The 25,343-nt window shown below is 34.2% G+C and overlaps 1 protein-coding gene and 1 long non-coding RNA gene across 5 annotated transcripts in view; one reads left to right on the top strand and one right to left on the bottom strand.

Moving 5' to 3' along the window:
* The window catches only part of EYS (eyes shut homolog), a 797,842-nt gene that overhangs the window by 655,257 nt on the left and 117,242 nt on the right, over window positions 1–25,343 (bottom strand). For all 4 annotated transcript variants that reach the window (XM_064412283.1, XM_064412282.1, XM_064412281.1 and 1 more), the window contains 3 exons: window positions 12,373–12,566; window positions 10,397–10,524; window positions 5,385–5,499 (listed from right to left, as the gene is read on the bottom strand). In XM_064412283.1, coding sequence (XP_064268353.1) covers window positions 5,385–5,499; window positions 10,397–10,524; window positions 12,373–12,566 — 437 coding nt within the window. The remainder of the gene's footprint in view (window positions 1–5,384; window positions 5,500–10,396; window positions 10,525–12,372; window positions 12,567–25,343) is intronic.
* LOC135296222 (uncharacterized) lies at window positions 43–5,378 on the top strand. The gene is made up of 3 exons (XR_010358271.1): window positions 43–341; window positions 3,035–3,110; window positions 4,269–5,378. It is a non-coding gene; the product is annotated as an uncharacterized LOC135296222 (long non-coding RNA).

Below are 25,343 nucleotides of genomic sequence, written 5' to 3' on the forward strand. Positions count from 1 at the left end.
ACCTGGGCACTCAATGGCTCATTGCTGTCAATGCTGCTCACCTGCTGCTCACAGCTGCAGCCCATTGAGGATGAGGCTCAGCCACAGCCCCACTCCCAGTTACCACAAACTCAGTGCCTACAGAGGCCTTCTTAGGGCTGTGAAATCCAAGCAGTATGACACAGCTCCATTTTGGAGTTCACTGTCAATTCTGCATAGACGTGTTTTGCTTCTGAGCTATAAATGCAGCCAGACTTCTATGGATAAAGTATTATCAAAAAGCATTAGGACTGAGAGTGGCTCCTTAGGGAAAAGCTTACTAAGAGGACCAGAGCAGCAGACTTTCCACAAGGGTTTTTCAGGTAAGTCTGTGGAGCTTGGCACTGCTCTTCTGTAAAGAAGCAATTTGATTCCCAGACTGACAGCTGGCTGATGGGCCTGGTTCTGCACTCACAAAGGCAAATCTCATCTCAAAGGGATGAAACCTGGACCTCTGTCTGCCTGGTTGCAATTTCTGTACAAGTTCTGCTGAATGAGGGCCACACATCAGCTTGACATGGGGAAAAATCGCAGGAGAAAGAGATGTTCCCTCCTCTATCCTCCTTCTCACATTGCCTCAGAAGGAATATATTAGCTTGGTGAAGACTGTTTCCTGTGTTAGTATGCAGTCTCCTGCTTTCCTAGAGAGCACAGTAGTCTTTGGGCAGAACATATTTGCTGGGGTTTTTATCTTCAACTACAACAATGCGACCCATGGTGTTACTGATTATTAATGTATATCATAATTTTACTTTATCAACCATATATCCTCTTGGTGCACAGCTTGTTGTTGAAATATCTCAAATTCACCATAAAGCTCCAAATATAAAAGCTATGGCTCCATTATATGTTTGTGAGAAAAAGATCAAAAGAGTATAACATGAAAAACCACAGAGCCATCTGCAGGGTAAGATTTTAGATACCAATATTTTCTATTATATTAATTTTTGTATCCTCTTACGGTAAAGCATGCTATTAGATAAACATTATTAAATATATGTCCATATAAGAAAGCAAAATTCTGGTGACTGGGGAACAATTTTCTGAAGTGAATTGACAGGAATGCACCTGTTATCATTAATCAGTGTTCTCCAGGCAAATTACTTGTAAAAGTTAAAACCATTACTCCTTTTTGCTTAGCTTCACTCTCCCTTAAAAGAACAATCTACTTGCACTGCACTGTAGGAACACTAGTTAGAAATCAGCAGCATTTCCTGTTCCTCTTGCTGAAGGTACCAGGGCATCCACTGGCAATTTTTCCAGCACAAAATTCCACATGCAAGTGTCAGTGCAGCTTCTCAGAGAAATTTCAAACATTTTCTTTGAATGGTCAATAGTAGTGTAGTGGTAAAATCCAGAATGATACCGGAGATTGTTTTCTCTTTCTTTAATGCTGCCCGGGTGTGCATTGCTTGCCAACACAGCTCTGCTGTTCAGGCAATATGTATAATTTGTTTAGACTTTGTTTCAAGTGTAGTGCTGACAAATGGAAATAGACCTTACATTGCTTCCCCTTCATATTTCAGCCTCAGTTTTTTGAATCTACATAACTCAATTTCTTTGCTGGCTGTAAGTACACAGCCTCACACGAATCAGTGGTTTGTCAGGATGATGGGAGAAAGGCATATTGACAAAATAGACTTGGATACACTATGCAGATCATATAAGTTGAAAGATAGTTGCTTGCAGCATAGTAAGGAGCTGTTAGGCAAAAAACAAAAAAATCTTAAATAAGCATTTTTGCACCCTACAAGAAGTGGAAAGCATTTTTAATTTGCATGCGCTTCCATGGAAGTGTATGGCAGGTCACAAATGGGAGAAAGTTCAGCTCTACAGTGGTTGCTACACATTCTTGTGCATCAAATGCACTTCTGTAAGTAATCATAACTGACCTGCAAATTCTGTCATTTTCATGCAATTCAATGGTTTCTCCCTGGAAAGTAAAGATGGCTAGTATGCCAAAGACTTGACAATTTTCATACCTCAAATTTCCCGCTACCGTGTTTTCAAAGCCGTGTTCCTTTCCACGCTTGTAAACTCCAGTAAATTATAGTTCTATTCTCCTCAGAATTTGCCCTGCATTTATTTAACATATTTTTTCAGTATGTTTACTTTGTTTGGTTGGTTTGGAGGTTTTTTTCCAGTTTAATACTAATGATTTAGCAAGAAACGGGATCTTACGGAGAGATAATACTTTTGGCCATGATCTACACTACTTGCTGTGAATAAATAGATAGTTAAGGTACTTGATCTGCCCTTAGGACCCAGGGAAAAGCTTTACATCCACAAGTGATTTCTTGTTTGTGTACTCTCTATCAGCTTTCACTGCCCAGTCATGTGCCAGAGGCTTTACTGAAGCCATTCTAAATCACGGGGTGAACCCTACTCAAGCCACTCCATACCCTGAGGTGGTTAGCATGTGGCAGCAGTATGATTAGCATGAAACAAACAACAGGTCTTTTTTCTCTACCACTTGCCTTTTGGGCATTGCTCATATTTTCCCTGTCTTCAGGTAAAGATAAGGAAAACAGATACCTACAGCCATAAATTGTTTAAGACAATCAGATTAAAAGCAATGAGAAAATACTATCAGCTGCAAAACAAGAACACTGACTTTTCACTTATGAAATCCATGTAAGAGAAAGAAAAGTTGTGATGAGAACAGAAAAATCTATTGAAAAGGGTATCTGTGGGTAGATACTGAAAAATATTTTTATGAAGCAAGTTATCGTATTGTCAAAATAATGTAGTTAAAGAGTTTTAATGAATAAAAATCTGCTGAAATATGAAATTGATTTACACATTAGTATTTGTATAAGCATGATTAATGGTCTACTGTTTCAGTTTATTTCTTTTGTTAAAACAATGTCCCCTGTCTTCTAAGTAGGTGGAGTTATTATAAAATTGACAAACCAGTACATTAATTTAAAACTTTCCTATGGTATGGATATAAAAAAAAGAAAGTGTTATATTATATTTTCTTTAGAACATTTACAATGACTATATTTATTCTTAGAAGCAGTTCCAACATTGCAGCTGCAAATCAGGAGAAATTCAATAGCAGACTTCTGGCAATAATTGATAAATCAATAGTAAGTAATAGACTTTTAATATCAGTACTCTTGAGAGAGGAAGACCTACTCATGTTCAAACATTGTGTTTGTCATCTGTTAAAATTATATGTCCACATGATAACCATATTTCTCAAACTGAGTCAAATCTGCAGTGTTGTCTTTTTGTGCTTTAGAAACCAACAACGTAAACATCATATCTTTTATCTTCTTCAGACCCCAAATAAAATGGGGGAATTTATGTTTTCATTATTCATGGCAACTTTGGAAAATATAATCCTTTTCCTAACCTTTTAATATCAGTGAAATATGTGTGCTACATTGACTACTAGAAGCAATCCACAATAAGGCCTTCAGCCTTCTGTGGGAATTATGGGGTTTGGATCCCACAGTAGTAGATCCTCATGAAATTTAATATCTGGTGAAATTATTCACAAGGACAGGACAGATGTGACCTGGCACTGATCTGATGGGAAACTGCTAAAACACAGCATTGGACCATATTACCTAAAAAAAGCTTTTGAAAGTGTTCCTGCTATAATCAATAGTACATAGAAGACGCAGCTGCTCAGAACTACGCACAATACTTTTATCCCTTTGTCACTAATATGGCTTCAAAATTTTTAGTACCAACAGTTGAGTATTTTAAATACAATTGTTCCTTTTTTCTTCTGAGAAAAACTGATAGACCAGGGACTGTTTTAAGATTGCAAATCTATGTGCACTTTTGAGAACATAATTTTAAATTATTTCTTTATTTTATTTCATACACCTCATTTTTAATAGTTTTCCTCATTTGCAAACTTTTACAACAGTTTAGATGATACAGCTGCATATGATGACTCTTCACTGACAATCAAAGAAGTATGACTACTGAAAAATGCTTCTATATATACAAGTGCTTATTTTTGACTACATGGATTGTCCTTCTGTGTTCATCAATGGTGTTGTGTCACATTTTAAAATTCACTTTGAGCTAAAAGTTGCCTTCTTTGTCACTGGCTATTAGGAACACTCAGGACTGTATAATTCCTATTATTTTTTGTATGAATACAGCCTTGAATTTGCCTCTCATAGAACACACGTTTTCCTAAAGTAGTGTAGTCCACCTGGAAATACTTATCATATTTGTGTATTATTAACTACTTTACCATTTTCTGTGGTCACTTGCATACACAGGGAAGGAGACCCCAGAAACTACAGCCTGTCAGACTCACTTCAGTGCTTGTAAAACCATGGAAAATAATATTCTGAGAAGTATCCAAAAGCACCTGGAGTGCCTCCGTCATAGGTCACAGCCAACACAAGCTTCCTGCCTGTCAAGTCTTGTTTCCCTCTATGAGAGGAAAAGCCACTTAGTTTATCTAGGAAAGTGAGTGAATGCAACCTTCTCAGCAATGCTTTGGATACTGCCTCTCTCAGAATCCTCCTGGACAAAATATTAATAACCAGGTTACATGATAGTTGGGCAACTGGCTCACAGGTCAGGCACAAAAGGTTATAATGAATGGTGTGACACCAGTCTGGTGACCTGTCACCAGTGGGGTTCCACAGGGCTCCATCCCCAGTCCTGTGCTTTTCAGCATCTTTATGAATGACTTGGACAAAGGGCTTGAAGGAATACAGTATAAGTTTGCTGCTGACACTGAACTGGGAGGAGCTTTAAACTCCCTCAAGGACAGAGAGGCCTTGACAAGTTAGAAGGCCAGGCAATCACCAGCCATACGGAGCTTGACAAGAACAAGGGCCAGATTCTGCACTTTACTGAACGTTTTCAGGAACAATTTAGAGAGTTAAAACAAGCCGATCTAATATTTTCCCCAAACTGTCTGTTGGAATGAATGTCACCACACTACAGTTTCATCATCAAAGTTTTAAGTTTGTGTTTATTTTAAACATGTTTATGTGTAGACAAATAATTTGATTCTGGTTAAAATAATGACAACAAATGCTCTTAATTCAAGCAATGCATTTTTAAAGGCTGCAACACAGCTGTGATTATCATCTTTGTGGGAAACAACACTGGACCACAATTAGTTATATATTCTTTTTACTATAAAAGTACCCTTCAGTTATCTTACTTGATATAGTACTAAACATTATCTCAGTAGAAAAGTAATAAAAAATCCATATTACCCAAGTGAATTGCCCTTGTGCTATTGATTAAAGTAAATAAAACCTATAATATTGTGCCCCTCTTGTCTCTTAGAGTAATGAATGCATTTCAAGTTTGCTTGTCTGTAGCTTTTATACTTTGGAACACTGAATTAGTTTAACATGTATTAAATTACTTACAGTGAATCCTCCAATTACATTAAGACACAATCCTTCATTCAGACAGTTGATGCTGAGCAGCCTGCAGTAGTCAATTACTTCCTCACAGTTCTTTCCCGTGAATCCTGGCATGCAGCTGCAAATACACCAGTGTATTTTAGAGAACTTGCATTTTAAAAGTTAATTGTATTTAATTATGTTCCATAATTCTATTAAATTATGTTCTTGCAGTAACAAATCTCTTATGTTATTTGAAATAAACAGAATATATTTTCAAGAAATTAGAAATCCCTTGCATGATTCTGAATAATTTTGCTTTTTCATAAATAATTTATTTCATTAATTAAATTATTTTAACACCAATATTTCATGTAAACTTCCAGGAAAAAAATATAGAATGAGGTAGTATTTAATAAACAGTTATTGACAAGGTAACAAGATTTTGGAAAGCTATTAGAAAGGATAGGTAAATTTAAGCATCAAAGAGGTTTAAATATAAAAATAAAAATATGATAAGTGAGGAATAAACATCAATCATTGCTAATGAATAAAGAGTATTATAAAGAGTAAATAATGACATGCTTAATTATGTAAATAACAATCTAGAGACAACAATGCATAGTTGTTTATGTGTTGGCTTAATTGTAGTGCACTATTTTCTTTAAAGAAAAAAAACCTAGCATTCGATTTTTGTGACTGTTAGTTCCATGTGATGCCAATGGAGTGATGGATAACTCATATGTAAAAGGAACTGCAGAAATTTCTTCTGCTTCACGTCAACACTTACTATTAGTGGGAGAAAATCCTTTCCTGATGTAGCCCTCCCCTGTTAAAAAAACCCCTCATATACACAAATAAAAGAGATTAGATTCAAATGGATAGTAAAGAAGTCTTATCTAAAATCAGTAATGGAATGATGTAGAAAAATATCTGAATGCTTATACCCTGATAGATAGAGAATCCTTGTAAAACACTCTCACTATGTTCTTATAGACACAGCATGTTCCCCTGTCTAAAGGCCATTTCTGGTATCAGAGAAAGAAAAGATTTAAGAAAATAAAGGAAATTGCCAGTTAGCTGAAAATTTGTGTTTGCGAAATAATAAAAAAAGAATAAATGGGAATTTCTTTAGCTGTACTTAAGAGGTAGGTTTTTTCAAATTATTCAGTCCAGAAGCTGAAAATTATGAAGATTATACAGAATTGCTTTTGGTTTTCCTATGTTCTTGCTCCTAATAGATATGAGATCCAGATGTGTTGCTTATGTTTTCTCATTTAGAAAAAAACCTATCCAATTCCTGGTTTCAAAATTCACGAAGCTTCTCATGTAGTTACGCAGCATACTACAGTAAGGGGTATATTTTCCACAGCAACTTCTTGGGCAACAAGACTCAATAGAAAGCAATTGAATTAACCAGAATTTCTAAACCAGTTAAAGATGTCTATCTGTGGGTATGGCTCTGAGGAATGCACAGACACATTTAGCATGTCCAGAGGCTTAAGTAATTTATTAACGTTAGTGAAGTGTTTAACTGGTTTGATTTAATCAGAAATCTCTGGAAACCAACCACAATTCATACATAGGACCGTGTGGGCAGAGGTAAATGGATATGGAAAAACCTTCTGTAAATGGTTATATGCTTTGAGGCTGGTATAGACACAACCACATAAGAACACCTTAAGCAAGTTGCACTGCACCACATAATCCTTACCTTCCTCTTGAAAAAGATGGTAAATGCAATAATATTTCTACCATTTTGTGTACTTAACTTCAAAATTCTTGTAAAGTCTATTCTTAAGAAAGACAATCTAGAAAAACAATTTTAAGTGGCTACTTCTAATTTTTATATTTTCTCATTTTTTCTGGATTTTGTTTTTTTGTTGTTGTTGTTTTGAAATAAACATACTAATGTCAGGAAAGGGAAATGTAAGCTAACAGGAAAAAAGTTGACAGTAAAGTTCCAAAGATGGCACCAACAGAACATATGTTCTCAGAACACCCTTCCACATTTTTTGTGACTTTTTATTATCATAAAGTACATGGACAATAGAAGAAGATAGAAAGCAAACAATCATAGTTGATTTTGATGGATATGCTTGTTCACTGCCTATTTGAATTCACCTTAAATTCTGACATTTAGGAAAAAATTCAACTATTAGATTCTTAGCACATAGTTGTGTATGCTATCAAGACTGAAAGGATGGAATTAGAATACAAGATGGTCATACATCATAACTGAAATGGGGAAAATTAAATTGGTCCTGGTTCATTTTATGTTTGGAATGGAAAACAACAGTTTTTCCAAAGAAGGAACGACATGTTGAGAAGAAGCTGAGACTTTGTAGGATAAGAATGCAGTTTGGGCATATAGAGAACAACATAGCATAGGTGGAAGCAAAATAAAAAATAATGAAGTAATAAGTTCAATTCAGCTATTACTTTAACTTGCACATGCATATGACCTAAAGACCATTACATTTATTTATGATGTTAAAATGCTATAGAAGCGAATCATGTTGCACTATGATATGTAGTATTACACCAAATGTAGTATGAAACACATGCAGCTTATTGTGGAGTGACTAGACAGAGATATAACATACAGTATTTGACAATGATTACTAAAAATGAATCAAATCTTCACTTAAAATGTTGATGAGCAGCTACAAATCTCCCAAATTAAAACAACATAATTAATGGTAGATTTCCTTTGGGTAAAGTGCATTAAAACATGAATCACAAGCAGATTTCTAAAATCACAGGTCCAAGCCTGGGATTTTAGAAAACTGAAATTGTCTAACCACTGTTCCTATATGTCTTCTGAAATCCTCTGTTGGTCAACTAGGTAGTGCAGAATATGAAGTTAAAAAGAAAATTTTGAATTCTTAAAATGGTGAAGCCTGCTGGCTGTTGGATTTCTCTATCTGTCAACACCTCCTTTGCATTTCAGCACTTCAGCAAGATTGCAGCTCTCACAAACAAAACTACTGAATGTGATCTCCTTGTGAAAAATATGTAATTCATACTACTTCAAATGCTTTCTCTCACCTAAATGCCTCCTTTCAAGTAGAGGCATAAATACTTATGTTAACTATTTCAGGCTAAGTGGTGAAAAACTAATTTTCATTTCACAAAAAAAGAGAACAATATTTTGTATTTATTTTAAAAAAATCATAGAAATTATTGCAATCAATAATTGAAGCCTTTGTGGACTGAATGGCAAAACTAAGGCAGAACACTGGCGATTTTCAACAAGCAGTTGGACAGGGTACTAGATAATCTCATCTAAACTCCCTTTCCCATGAAAGGTTGGACCAGAAGATACTTCAAGGTCTCTTTCAACTTGGGCTGTTCTATGAGTCTCCATCAGTATTGTATATTTATTTTGTTCTAACATTCTGTGATTGTACTGTAACCCTCTACCTTTGGACAAAAAACCTGCAAATTTGTGTAAGATGTGTCAAGGCACCTATTCAGAATATTCCTCTGTGGAAGATACGAGTCACTTTCTGGAGTTTTCCCTCATCATGAATGTCTGGTGGGTAAATTGGTTGCTAGGGTTGACTATGTGGATTGAACACTATTCACAGTGTTCTTTCTAGGTTGTCAGCTCCCTTTTAGAGCATTCTTAATGTTAATGAGCTTATAGCCCACCCCAATGTAAAAAATGGGCAATTAAGAATCAGTTTATGTCTGTTACGTTGATCTAAATAATGACATCCATGCTTATTCTCACATAATATTAGTTCAACCACAATATTTTCCCATAGACATTTTTATTAAACAATTCCTATGGTACAATGAAGTTCCTGGTACAGACCATTTCTGCAAATACTTTGTGGAATTGTAAATGATTCAATATGAATAACAGGGCCAGGATAATTTTTTATGGCTTCTTTTTGTGGTTTGGTTTCTGTTAATAAAGGCAATGTACATCTGGATGTTAATTGTTCATGTTATGAATATTTTTAAATGTAAACTTCAACATTTCATAATAATATAAACATATTGTGGGAAAGACTAGCTATATAATAAATTATTAGCTTATATCTCAGTTTAAAGAATTGGAAAATGAATGAGCACTCTTGTTCTGTGCATTACATATCTGTATGGGAAGATCTAGCTTTATATGAATTCACATATGTATGTTTGTATGTATATCTGAATTTGGGAGTGAATAAGAATGAAATTGCTAGGATTTTCTTCTTTGGGAAGATTATATTTTTATTTCAAGTCTTGTCAGTTGAATCTCTGCTGATGCACTGTAACTCTGTGTTCTACACTTTTATATTTCTTTGAAGTTTCTAAGTTCATTCATAGTACGTTGTCAGGCTTTTTTGTATCACAGCTTTTAATTTTCTGCTTTTATGAATATCCTAAAATTTGAAAAATGTTTACTTTAGTAATGCTTATCAGAATTTACCCAGGCAGCAAGATAAAAACCAAACAAAGGGGAACAGCATAAATTGTACTCCTTACTGGCATAGAAAAATCTAAAAATCAATTTAAAAATGAAATTAAATTATATATTGGGTCACTTCTGATATTTTCAAATGGATAATTTTTAGTGTGGTCTTTCTGAATTAAACAGTTTTTCATATGATACTTGAAAAATCAATTTAAAGTCAACTAATGCATCTCTGTGAACTATAAATTAAATAGATTCCCTTATCTTTTCAGAAACAACATATGTTTAATGCAACTTGAAAGGCAGTGGCACATGTAGCATAACTGTCTCAATTGTCATCAATGTTTTAAAATTTGTATATATATTTTAATAGTATTAATAATGAAAACATTTATAGCCCTTAAATGCTTTAAATCTTTTTTTATTGCTCCCAGATTTTACAAGTTTACAAAGTTTACAAGCAGCTTAACAGAGTAAAGCACAAAAGATAAATACATATTTTTAAAACAGAAGTTTATAGTTTTCTGTGTTCTCTGTGAATGATGATGTCTTTTCTTTCTGCAATCTGTGTGATATCATCAAGTGAACCAACAAAATAATGAAATAAATTAGTTTCCAATCTTACCGGCAGTTATAGTTTTGATGTTGAGCTACACAAGTTGCGTTATTTAAGCAAGGCAATAATTCACATGGATTCAGAATTTTCTCACAGAACTTGCCAGTAAATATTGGCATACAGATACATGCCACATCCTGTAGAAGAAAGGGAAATTAGAAATAATTTGTTGTACCCAAGACAGTACAAAATTTAGTGTTTATGGTGTTTACATCCATTACTAGAGAGATCCTAACTAGGGCAACTTTTCATTATACACAGCAGTCTACAAAGACAGAAGAGTTCTAGTCTCAGGTTACAAACTTAATTTAGGACAAGTAGAACAGGCCTTCCAGCACAAATTATACCATACTTGAGTTTGCTAGATGGAAATATCCCAGCTTTAAAATTACAGTTTCTTATAACTGAATCAAGAAGGAGTTTTATAATTAATTTGGGGAGTTTTCCTCATTTCTGATTTTGTTTCAATGTAATGTTTGCATCTATTAAACACTAACAGTACAGAAGGTACATCAATAACCAAACTGTTGTTAACTAGAGGAGGAAAGAAAATTGTGGGTATCCATTTTCTCCTTCAATATAAAGCACAGTCTATGCTTCTCTTTAACAGTATAAGACATATATCAGTTACTGCAATCTCTAATTTTAACAGTAAGAAAATTAAGTTATTTTACAAAACAAAATATTTCTTAGGGCTGACAGTCCCACACATATTTTCCTATGCTCTTTATGGGCCTTTTGAAGTCAGAAAATAAAGGGAAAAGTAAAGGGGTTTGTTCTCCTAATGAAATTGGAAGTTCTTAGGTTTTTCTTTAGAACCAGTCTTAAAGGTATAATCAGGAAACTTCAACTCCCACTGAGACATTTCTATACATGTGAAACAAACTACTACAACTGTTTGCTTTTTGCACAAAAAAAAAGCCTATATATCTAGTAGACAAAATATTTAGACAGGTTGTATAACTTAGAAATCTATCAATTTATTCAGTAATTTAGATGTCTCTTTTTCTCCCTGTGTATGAATATGTATCACTACTATGTGACAACTAAGCTTGTGAACTCTGCTTTCACTGTTTTGATTCTGTACGATCACTGCTCCTTGCATTAGATATGCTAATGAAAGGACATCAACAATTTATTTTGACATACTACCAGGCATGACTTCATTATTAAAACTTCATGAGTTCTGCATGAATTTATTCCACCTTACAAAAAGAAAAATGAAAGAAAAAAAAAAGGTATAAAAAATTTATACTGCATGAAAAGCAATAACAAGAAAATAACTAGTTAACAAAGATCACATGATGACTCATGTTTGCGTCAGATTATTTTATTAGGGAGAGGCAAAAAGAAATAAAATAACATGGGTAGTTCCTTAAGCGATCACCATGCAACTGACATGAAATGGGGAGTTTGGGGGGTTCTATAAATATAAAAATATTATAAACAGGACACATTGAGGAAATGCTGTTTCTTCACGAAGCATGCAAAGCTAGTTAAAAAATTTACATTGGAATTAAATGTTTTGACACTTTCATGGAACAGGTCCTCCTGTAAGGTATGTCAAAGCATATGGATGACAGGAAGGTGATTAGAAACAGACAATATGTCTTCACAAAAGGTAAATTATGTCTGAGTAATGCTGTCTATGGTCTAGTAGCTGCATTGATGGGTAAGGGAAGAGCAACTGATAACCTTTACCTTGACTTCTATGAGACATCTGACATCATCCCACATATCATAATTTTTGCTAAATTAGTGAGATAGTGGGAAAGTTGTAAACGCCCTATCCCTTGAAGTGTTCAAGGTCAGGTTGGATGTAATTTCCAACAACAACCTGATCTAGAGCAGAGGTCTCTGCCCACTGCAGCAATGTTGGAAATAGATCACATTAAATGTTCCTTCCAGCCCAAACCATTCTATGATGCAATACTGCAATTACATGATTATCTGTTCAAATAGGGATCTCTAACTTTTATACTTACATTTGGCAAATCAATACATGTACCTCTGTTCTGACATGGCCTTGAAGAACATTCATTGATGTCAATTTCACAGTTGTGACCAAGAAAACCAGAAGGGCAATTGCAATCATAGCCAGACTGGTTATACTGGCATATTCCTCCATTTAGGCATGGCAGAGAGGCACAGGGATCACCATGTTCCTCACAAAATGGACCTAAAAGAAAGAAACATAAAAAAATAGAGATTGTTGGAGTGATGTGAACTCTTTGACATTACTTTTTTACCATGTCATGTTTCCATATTATTTCTTGATGTTGTTGTTACTGTTGAGGGATTGAGAGTCTTTTATTAATTGTATGTCTCTTTCTTATACTGTGAAGCTCCAATTACTGCCTGGGACATCTGTAAGCTATTACCCTCTCAAAAGCAAAGAATTTAACATATTCCGAAATGCTTTGTTTGTTTTGGTCAATTAACATGGTAGGAATCTCTGGGAGCAACTAATCCTATCTGTAGCAAAGGAAGGATATGCCTGGAGCCATGGTCCGGTGAGATGCTGAACAGTCACTGAACATCTCACTGCAGCTATTATTAATGGAAGCTGAATCCAGTGGATTCCCAGACCAGGAGGCTTCTTCTCATTCCTATTTACAGATCAAGCCAGTACTGAACCTGAACATGCTTTCAGTAAGAAAACACACAATCACACACTACAAATCTGCTGGCCATGTGATTCACATGAGGAACAGTGTCTTTTCCCTTAGATAAACATGAACAGCAGACAAATGAGTATAAGCAGCAATGATGGCTCAAACTTTTTCCCTATCTTTGGCTAGTTAGTATTGAAGTTCAACAATGAACATACACACTCCTTCATTTTCTAAATATACAGACCCTCATTAGTGGATGCCTCAAGAACCAGCATAGATTTTAAGTCTGATTTCCATATCCAGATCCTGAATCTCTTGCTGACTTGCTGGCTCAGAGCTTGAGTTGTTCCAGATCTGGATGTCATTCTGGTTTCTGGCTAGTCTAGTTCAAAGGTCTATCACTCCCCACTACAAGAGGTATTAACACAGAATTAGTAAAGAAGAGATTGCTACTCACCCATTTTTGCAATAAAATAATGTGTAAAATTTCCCCAAGTCACACTCTTTAATTATTTGAAATTTCCATGCCTCACAAAATTCTATCTTAAATGTCTGTGAAATTCTGTCCTCATTCATGGTGGTCTGTGCAACATTTGTCAGCCACTTATCCTGTTACTTGTTGAACTGAGCTGTTTCTCACATTATGTCCAGTAGCTTCCCATGTTCTCTTAAATTCTTGTAACTCTAGGCAGGATTTACCTAATCTGTCTGCATACCTTAATATTTATGAATTGCCTAAGTATTTTTGACAATTAACTCTTCTTAATCCTGTGACATCAAAGATAAAAAAGAATTATATTATCTAAGAATTTATTTCAATTTACTTCTGGAAAATGATGTATCAAATATGCTTTGTACATACATGCTACTTTGGTGCACTGATTCAAAACACCTCTCTAATACATACTTACAAATTACATCAGAAGAATTTTTTTAGCCATTTGCTGTAAGAATAATACAGCTTTGTAATAAATTCCTTCCGAAGTAGTAATATGTATTGATTCAACATTTTGTTAGTAATTTGAATCCACTGACTTAAAAATAGATATTCATAAAAGAATAAATTATACTTTACAAAAAGATGTATAATTTCAAAATAGTAAACAAAATACTTTTACTCAAATAGTAAACTGCAGGATAAACATAAATAATTAATTACAAACCACTTAATAGATAAGTATGTGAACCTTCAATAATTTATTTATTAATAGAATAGCTATCTAAAACAAGTGAAAGTATGTGGAGCAACATTTACCAAATGATTGAAATATCACACTGTCTCCATTATATACCAGAATGGCTGATATGACAGGGTCAAAACATTTTCCTTTTTTTCAAATAGTTCAGTACAAATAGTTATTCCAATAAGGCAAAATGAATTGCATCTATCTTTTATTACATATTATTCACTTGCCTTTAGCATCAGAGGACACTCAAAGAATCTTTCAAAAAATTTTTGCCATCCCTCATCACCATTGTAACCAAGTTACAGTACATTGCAAATTCCAGATGTTAGGTCTTGCTAATAGGGAAACCTAAGGAGACTATTCCTCAGAAAAAGGTCATTAATTGGTATTAGTGCATATATAAGAGAACATTTGCAACATGAAGTGAAGGGGATTGGTCAATTCTCTCTCATTATTCAATTTACTATCTAGCTGTCCTGTTCCACTACTTCAGTGGAACATTGTACACCAGCAGTACTCACAGATGAGGTTATATATCAAGGCTCACCGTATTTTATCTCCATTATTAGTCACATTTGACAATAATTGGTGCTCCTGTCCCATCCACAATAATAATCAGAAGGAAAATGAGCAAAACAGTGACCCCATTTGCTCTACCCAAAGGAAAGCCAGAAAGTGAAGTCTCCCTAGGTGAGCGGAATAATGAGGTTTTCCTGCCATTGTTTCTACCCCTGAATCTATTCATCCTTCCATGGCTTATTGTGCTACCATTACCAAGCATTTCTTAGTCTCCTGTTTAAAAAAAAAAAAAAATGGCTCTCAATGGGATTATTAGAACAAGAAAAGACTAAATGAATAATATAGGACAGAACAACAAAGACCAGTGGGGAAAATCAGATGAAAGAGATGCCTTTGATAATGTTATGCTCATTGGTAGCAAAACAGTATTGTTCTGCCAAAAAAAAAAAAAAAAAAAAAGTTAGTGCCACATTCTTTTCAAAGAAGACTAAAGCAGCCAGAAGAGGAATAAAGAACATCCTGAGAGTGGATAGGGAAACACTGTCAATCACATAATGAGAAATATATGAAGGAAAACTGCAGGTTTCAAGGATGGCAAAAGAAAGGAAAAGATATTTAGCTAATTATTCTTTTCTCCTTGGCATTTCCTTGCAAAGGGAACAAAATTTTTTTTTTTTTTGTTAATTTGGGGAAGAAAGGTGCATTTAGGTGAAATTGGTAGCCAATTATCTAACTAGGCGAAGGCATATTAATTTAAACGAAGATACTGACTCATTGTCTAAAACACAAGTCACATCTACCAACATCTTTTACGAAGAATTGACTCTTGAGCTGGAATTTCTCCTTACTCATTGACAATACTTATGTCTTTGTTGCTCTTGCTTTTTGCATAAGATGCTGAATACAGGGAATTATAAAGTAGAGGAATATCATTCTTTCACCTGAACATCCATGCCTGATGAGTTTGACAAATCAAGTCAATAAATGGAATTCTGGAGAATTAATGGTTTGAGATTTTTATTCTATCATTCCCAAACCTAATGTCACACTCAATCTATTTGCTAAATAAGATTAAAAGGTGACTTGATTACAGCTCTTGGATGGGGAAAACATTAACCACTAAGGGGATCATTAATTCAGAGAGAAGAGTGTAAGAAAAGCAAGACTGAAGAGAGAAGCAGAATGATATAATGTGAGAAAAACCTCACACATTTTTACCAGAGATCTCTTTATCTGACTACCATGAAAAAATTGAATTCTAGATTTTCTGTCTTCATATCAATCCATATTAAAAAAAATACTTCTTTATCTGCATACAAGAAGGCAACTATATAGAAGAGGATATATGTAACATAACAAGCTTTGGTCAGAGGAGATGAATGACTGGTCCTCTAAACTTGCAAATCTATTTATCTACTTTGACTCCAGATGTATACAAAACCTTTAAAATGTTGTGTTTAAAATCATAAATTAGTTCTAATTTTTTTTTACTGTAATATACATGTTTTGTCATTACCAGTGGCATTCTAAATGTTTGTACATCTTCTGAAAACCTGAGACTAAAATTAAAAGAAAAAAACAGAAAAAGGCAAGGAAGATTGTCTAACTGCACAAACTTGATACCTAACCTGCAATTTTAATTTGATATCAATAAAAAACATAGTATAGGCATAGTATGTGCCCTAGATGCTGTGCATTTCTGTTGCCAACAGAAGTAATTTTTCCCCCAGTGAGACTTAAAAAGAGACATTTGCTGAAAATATTCAAGTCCCATTAGCACTCACTGATGAATGATCAGCTACTCAAAGCTTATTCAAATTCTCAGGAAGACAAATGTAGAAACCATGCTCTAATGGGAGATGGTTGATTCCAGAAAATTTGGTGTAGAAAAAAGAAATAGTTATCAGCTTGATTGAATACACTGATTAATAAGAAAATCCCAAGAAATTAAATGTATCATCAGTAGGACCGGTTCACCTTTGTCTTTCAATATAATGAATTCTTGTTTATTTTACTTCAATAAAATAAAAATTGTGGAAAATTAAAAAACAGGAACAAATGGATAAAGATTATCTGATAGACCAAAATGAAAGCTAATGAATTTTAGTTTAAGGAACTGAACTTGACTTCCAGCATCCTCTGTTGTTTTTACACATGAAAGGAATAAATTCTTTCACCAAACCAAAACTAATGCCAGAAGAACCCCAGCTTGCCCTTGTCCAATTTGACTGTCTCCCACCTAGTCTTCCTTTCTATGGTTTAATTACCATGTTATAGTGATAACCCATTTAAAAACAAGGGACATTCCTGACACCATTGATAAACATCACACAAGTATTTGTTAAGATATCGCATAGTGACACATAAATATCTTAGCTTATTGATTAAAATAAGTAGTTTCTATTTCACTTGCAGTATTTCTGGGCTTCACATTTATGGAAACATTTCTCTGCCCAAGCAGCAAAATATGTTGAGAATCATATTAGCATACTACACTTTAATATGATACAAGTACTCTCATTTTGTTGTTCCTCTAATGAAAAGTCAGCATTTCCTAGAGGAGTCATGCATAAGGCAGAGTAGACTGGTTCAAACAGTGTATGTTATAATCAATTATTTGTACTTGTCTCAGAATAGAGCAATAATATTTCAGGGCTAGGATAAAAAAATTAAGTATGTAGTGGAAGAGAGATTTATATTCAGCATAATTGAAGCAAGTGGCTGCCACTTGATGCAATCAATGACCAAGATACACAATAGGCAGTAGAAAGAGTAAAGACTAAGTATGAAGACAAGTATGAAAATTTAATTGTTTAAACTACTGTTAGTATTTTAATATGTTCAGCTTCTATCTAGAATAACAGAAACCTGCACAATGTCCTTACACATGCTATTAATATGTATTATGTAAACAAACAACTAATTAGTAAACAACTCTTTTAATCTGATGACCATCAGATTTCAATCTATTCAGTTGTGAAAAAATGTCTACAATTACATAATTCCTATCTTTTTAGTTCCTTTAAAAATTTATTAAATTTAGTTTAGTCCAGTCCACTTCTTGTTTTCACCTTCATGACCTTTGTCAGATGTCCTTCCTTTTAAATGTAAAACTGAAAAGTGTTTTTAAAATTTTTCTCTGTAGATTTTATGATTTTATTTTTTCTGTTCAAAAATATCACTGAATCACAAGTTTTGTCCTATATATCTGGACCCTGAAATATATCAATATTTCTATTACTGCACTAAAATCATTAATCTTTTAATTTCTTTTAAATACAGTATTTACATCTTTATATACATTTCTAATCAAAACTGAATGATACCTTGTTTTTCATGCAGATGGAGTTTCAGTAAAGTATGAATCAAAATGAAATCTACTTTAGGCACTGTAAATCTAGGTCTTTCATGGAGTAAAAATCTCAGAAAGATTATAAGGGGGCTATAGTCCTAATTTTAGACCAAAAAGGCAGCATCAAAGCTCACTGATGTGCTTTATAGAAAAGCTCCAATCAGCATACTCGAAAATGGACATGTTAGAAATAAATTAATGAGAATATTAGCTTCCATCAGAGGGAAGCCTATTAGAGAAAAAACTACAGTACTGCTGGAAAAACTCATCAGGAGTCCTTATAAACTTTCAGCTTTACCTCTTATCTTGACTAACCACAGTGTTCAAAAAACAGTATAAGCTAAAAAACTGGTCTGATCCTGAGCAGATGCCACCCTGGCTGCTGCTGATGCAGTGTGCATAGGCTGTCCTTGCTTCTGGAGGGCTGTTATTCTCTGGGCAAGAGCAGGGCATCACCCTAGGTGGTAATCTTACACCCAGAGCATCACCCTAGGTGTAAGAGCAAACACCATTGCTCACCTAAAATCACATCCTAGTGCCTCAGTCTATATTGCCATCTTATTGCAAATATTTCATACCTTCTTGGTGATTTCTCATGGGCACCTCCTCATAGCACTGACCCCTCCTTCTTCTCAGCACAGCCAACAAACTCCACCTTCTTTCTCAACCAGCCAACCAACTCTTTTACAATATCCATCCTAGCTGGATCTGGCTGTGGCCTATTAAGGGCAGGCCTGTTCCTAATGCTTGATCAATAGCACAGCTGTAACTCCTTAGGGGTGAGATTGCCTTCATCACTGTCTCTATTTTCTTACATTCCACCCATCCACAAGTCTGTTGCAGAAAGGGGTATTCAAAATGTTGCTAGGGACATCAGGATAAGAGCTATAATGTTCAGATTGACAGTTATGACTTTTGTCCAGAACACCAATGCTGCCGAACCACTGAATGCCCAGATTTAAAATGGTCTTTCTCTTTGGAGCCAGCTGAGGATGTTCACCACACAGAAGAATATCTGAGTGTGTCCATTAGCAATGAATTCATTTATACTTAATGGGTTTTATTACAGTAAAAATGATATGATTTCTTTCCAAACATTTTTTGGAAAGATGGTTTCAAAAATGTAATGATTAAACAGTGTTTTCTCTGAGGCAAGTTTCTTCAGAAAGCATTAGTTCAATTGCTCATCTTCTCATCAAGTGATAAGACCTTGTCTATACTCCAATTTAAAGCATGTTCCTGATGGCTCATAAACTTCTGTGAGAAGCTCATTTTTTTCAAATTCTGAGGAATTACACCTTTTAGAGATGAGGTTCACCTGGGATTCATGGACTTGCATTGTGCATGTGGTTTCTCAACATGGTTTATAAAGGTATGAATGGGAAACACACTTCTGATTAAAATCCTAAATGAAAACAGATCAAGTCAACATGCTAAGCTGGACAGACATTTTCTTCATTAAAATGAAAAAGTATATGTGATTCCAAAGTAAAATAGGTTAATAAATAAAAATTTTAGAAAGTAAGATACATATGTCAACCATATATTTTCAAAAAAATTATTGGTAAATCTCTGCTAACAGGTTTACTTTGCATAGTAATTTATTCTGAGTGCCTTCTTGACACACTTTTCTTTGCCAAAGTGATATATGTTATATTTGTTGCATTATTCTTAATTCAGTTATGTAAAATGTTACACCTCTCTTTTTTTCTGGGCAGTCATGATTGTGGTTATTTATTATTTATCTCAACGGAACCTCACATAATCTAGTGTAAATCAGAAAAATCCTATAAAACATATTGGACTGATCTAGACATAAGGCATCAATATATACATTAGATAGATTTTTCAAATTCCTTGTCTCTCTTTCTTTAGGAGCTGAACTCAACAGATGAGGAGTAAAATTTAGATATTTGGACACCAAAAGCTATAGGCTAATACCTATGGAGAGACAAATAAACTAACCTGCAATTGAAAGTTCAATTAAAAGTTTTTAAAAATTAGCTGTAACATGCCTATATTATACACCTCAATATTATGACAATGTCTTAATAAATGTACACCTTTAAGAATTGTAAAACTATTCAGAGGCTTTTTGCTGTTGTTGATGATGATGATAATTGCTATTATTATCCTATTGGCGGCAATATTTTCAAGAATTCCTCTGACACTAAGATAAATGAAATGCAATAATTTATATATTGTCAGTGGGCAGTTCAGTTAGTTATGTGACTCCAGAAAGAAGAGTCAAATAAATCAGCTATCAGAAAGTTGATACTCTTTTTATTTCTTTGCTAATATGCTTTTTAGAACAGATTACAGGTGATTAACTTTCTCCTCTCTCCTCAGTGCTACCACAGCCAGCTGAGTGATGGCAAAAGATGCATGGGCTGAAAAATCATGTAGTTTCATGAGAATACCCAAACACTTTCCTCCATAAAAGATTATATTATGTGTGGCATGGTCTTTTCTCTTGTTTGCAGTCAAAACTGTGTGAGAAGACAAAAAAAGCTTGTATAAACATGTGCCAAGCCACTTGGAACTTTGTACATCACCTCTAAATAAGCAATATACAGCTATGGCAAATGCTGCATATTGGTGTATATATATATATATATATATATATATCTCACAGCAATTGCATATTATGCACAGTTGCAAATACTGAATTTTAAAATATTGAACAACTTTCACTACTTTCAAATTTTCAGATGGGAATATACAGTTGTTTAAACTCTTTAATTTCCTCAAACAGCTTGAACCTTTGGAATTCACTAAGTTGTATGAATTCTTATTCCCTTAACAAAATTCTTGTCAAAATCAGTTTGATGGATGTGAATAACTGAAGCCTGTGATTCAATTGTTTCCATAGTTTCACAGCTAATTATTGTTAAAGATTATATATCTTCTTTTTTCCTAATCTATAGTAGTGTGGAAGCAGGTATACAATGACTCAAGAAGAAAGAAATTCACATAGGGAATAGTCTTTTCAAAGGATAATTGATTTTTCAAGTCTTTGACAAAGGAGTATATTCAAGATATATACATTTACTTTTGTTTCATCCTCAGAAATCAGAAGTCTAAATGACAATATACTTCTGTTACAGTGAAAGAGAATTTTGGCTGAGATGAATTCCTACTAAATTGCTTAAAAATATTCAGAAACATGACTCTAGGCTTGAGAAAACTACTAAAGACCCGGGAAATGGATCTTCAGGAGATATAGCCACTTGAAATTCAATAACCGAGGTAAGGGTTGAAAAGAAATGTAAATTATAGGAATATATTCTGTGAAGGTGTGCCCTTGGGCAACCGCAGAGTCTAGGGATGTGTGCTAAATAAGGGGAAGTCTGAGACAGCACAGGGATTGAATATTTTGAAGAGAAGCAGGACACTCCATGTGATATAGAATGTGAGAGCAAAAGGAGACTTGAATCTCAGGATGAGAAAAGCACATCACAGTAACTCAGATGCAGTAGGATGGGCTGAGTAGTTACCAGTAGTCATGGTTTGATACCTTCTGTATCAAACAGAGGGAGAGAAAAATAACTTTGAGAATACATGTTTAAATAAAAATAGTTTATAACCTGTATGTTATTGGTGAGGAAAATAGGATGTTGGTGTTTTATCTTGAGTATTTTACCCTAGCTATAAAATTTTAAGCAAATAGATTGTCAAAAGGTCTCAAGAGGGTGCAGTAGGGTTAATGTCTAAAATGCAGGCTGGTCAAATGGATAAAATGTAGGGTATATTATCAAGTGACCATATTACATCGTCTCATAATCCAAATTTATATTCTATAGTATGCATTAATTTATCGTAAATCATCACTCTTGAGAAGAAAAAAAAATCCCTAGTAGTACATAAAAAAACCCCAGAAAAACAAAATAAATATTATTGAGATTTAACTAAGTTTGTACATCTGTATATTCTGTTAGAATTTTGATGTGAAGATCTGCTTATTGTTCAATTTGTAACATTATTAGATACTGAGAACCAACACAGTATTATACTGTTTGCAAGTAAACCAAGCTTTGAACATTCAAAATTTCTCAGAACTGTAACTTTTAATCTCCAATGACCTTGGGTATATTTCCATTTCTTGACATCCATCAGCATTAGTTAATGGGATAAATGGGTGTGTTCAAATCCCTGCACATTGCACTGAGTAGTGTAAGCACCTGCCAGTTCTGGAAGCACTGTAGAGGTACAACGTGCTCAGAGCTGGAATAAATGCCAAGGCACTAATGTTGAAAGAAGAGTGGAGCCTGAGAGTCTTTCATAAAAATATTAGTCATTCTCAAAAGCTGGTAATATCAACATGGGTTTATGGCTCTAACATTGTGATGTAATTTAATAGAATGGTAAAAGAGGCCTTGAAAATTGCAGACACAGCATGCAGTATATGGCAGTACACGTATGGAATATTTGGAGACAAGGCATTCTCTAAGCCCTGGAGACCCCACAGCTGTAAACAATTCATCAGTGAACAGTCAAAGAAATGCAGACCTGGAGGTGGACAAGAGTGGTCCTAGGGGCAAGAGAAAGAACAATATCTAACATCTGTTAACCCCACAGATTGTAAATTCAGATGTTATTTGGAACTACAGCCCAGTGATGAAAAATAAAGGTATATAAGGATGTTAGAAAACATATGCATAATATCCTGAGTGGATCCTAGAGCAAGAAAGGTAGAACCACCAGCACGAATGTCATATTCTTCCTGGTGAAGGACTACAGATGCTCACAGAAACACCCACCATAACACACCCCAGCTGGCAACGACAGCAAAAGGAGCAGAGTAAGTTTGAGCACAGCATCTAGAACAGGGTTGGAAATTAGGAAGCATGTATATATAAGAAGTTTACAAGTATTATTATTAAAATATTTTCTGCACAGATGAATCTTAAGATTTCAAGTATACCATAACTCTCTGGCTTTATATTTATAGTATTTTCTCCAGAATCCTTCCTTTAAATGTCAGTACATAATTGTCACAGTCATATTTTCTGGAAAGATCTCTTTGTCCAGGATTTTGCTCCTGGGAAGCTGAGAAGCCTCAGAGAAAAAGGAAAACAATATTATCTTGTTTGTTTCTCCTGTGTTTTGCTCCTTTAGAATGTAGCTGGATATTGTTTATCAACAGGTGATTGTTTCATTGGTTTCTGCTGTGAATTGTTTTGACTCATTGGCCAATTGGAGCCAAGCTGTGTCGGACTCTGGAGAGAGAGTCACGAGTTTCATTATTATCTTTCTAGCCTTCTGTAAGTACCCTTTCTGTATTCTTTAGTATAGTTTAGTAAAGTATTCTTTAATATAATATAGTATCATAGAATGATAAATTAGCCTTCTAAGAAAATGGAGTCAGATTTGTCATTCTTTCCTTTGTCTGGGAACTCCACACATACAATACATAATGACACATAATGATGTGTAGCAAGATATTGGCAGCAATATAGCAAACCCAAATCTGATGAAATACATGGAAAGTGGAAAAAAAATTCATTTTATGTAGAAGACACTTGCTGGATTGATGAGAAGACCCCTTCAGTATTAAGTGAAAATTCCACAAAAGACTGTGTTTCTCTCCTCATTTTGGAGATTTGTGCTCAGTAATATGTAAAAAGCAAGATCATATGACCTAATTCAGCAATTTAAAAATTAGATGTTCACTCTCACCCCTGTTAGAACCAACAGTTTAAAATGGACACCTTTAGAAAATGGTTAATTCCATCCAAAAAACATATCTAGGAGTAATTGTTCATGGGATGTTTGCTTTTCTTCTAACTAAACATGGCAAACTAAATAAGTGTTTCAGGTTAGATACCAAACTCCAGACATCCGATGTTTCATAACATGCAGTCAGTCAATGTAGGATACCTCAAAGTTTGCTAAACAAATAGATTCAAGATAATCAGATAATAGACTTTTACAACAGATTCATCTTCAAAAGCATTCCCATTCTAACAATCTCCAAAGGCTAATTGATAAAAATAGGTTTTTTGAGTCTGTTGCTTTTACTGCCAAAGTGGTAAAACGTATTGACTTCTGTTTGGAAAAAGGTCCCATATCTTGGAAGAAAAGTAACTTAAAATATGAGTTATTCCTACCTATCTATTTAGGGATTTCATTCACACATATACTTACTAATCAATTAAAATGGGCAATGGTTATACAACCTTCCATTTTCATATATGGTGTTTTTATCCGCATCTGTAATTTTGATTCATTTTGAAAAATGCCTTAGATTTAAATTATCTAAGTTTGTTTATATTGATACTGAGTTTGAACAGTGCAGCAAATAAGTTTTATTTTTATGTATAATAAAGGGTTTTAAATATCTCAGCAAGAAAAACCAAAGGAATTCTCAAAGATTTCTCCAAGGTTTGAAAACCTTTTGAAATAGTGACTCTGTCATAATTCACTGGTGGTCATTATCTCCTTGTAAAGTAAATTTGGCTTTTGTCTATTTAGTAGTCTAGAAATCATGGATGCACAACATGGAATTCCCTTTAAATGAAGACAGACATTATTTTACTTATATGTTTGGAGCAATATTGATTCTATACACTGGACTTTATCCCTCCTGGAGATAGTGATATTGTTTGTAAAACTGTTTTGTAGCTAATTCCATAAAATAAGTAAATGAGTCCTACTAAATTTGAAATGTGTATAGCCATCAGATTTTCAAAGTGAAAAAAAAGAGAACTGCATGCAATCTTTTATGTTTTCTAGTGTTTCAATTTCATTAATGAATTAAGTAGGTTAGGTAGATTAGTTGTGTGCTGTTGACACATGGTAGGACGTCAATAAACATTCAGCTACTTTGAAGACACATTGTCTATAACAGTTTAGTTGTCAACACATTGTCAAACCATCAATTTCCAGACCTTGAAATAAATCATATTATGCTATTATAGACTCTAAGTCCTATGGTCATTTGCATTTTAATTAATTATGAAAAATATTATAATGACCACCATACTCACACAATTTTGAATTGATTGCCTGCCATGGAAATATTCCTTCCAAAATTTTTATTAAATATTTTTAGAAAGCTATTTGCTTACCTTCTTGCATGTGGATGTTAGACCTACTTGCTTTCTTTGTACTCATTCACGTCAAAGAACAGAAGACTGGAGCTATGACAACAGTCAGGAAAGAGTACATTGTTACCAGAGTACAGCCTTGTACCTCAACTCAAACGTTAGTCATGCAGTCACCAACTTTCTTGGATGTTGCCTCTGGGTAGGTATGGATCTGAGGGTATTCTGAAGTATGGA

This window comes from Passer domesticus, chromosome 3 (genome assembly GCF_036417665.1).
Source record: "Passer domesticus isolate bPasDom1 chromosome 3, bPasDom1.hap1, whole genome shotgun sequence".
NCBI classification, from domain to species: domain Eukaryota; kingdom Metazoa; phylum Chordata; class Aves; order Passeriformes; family Passeridae; genus Passer; species Passer domesticus.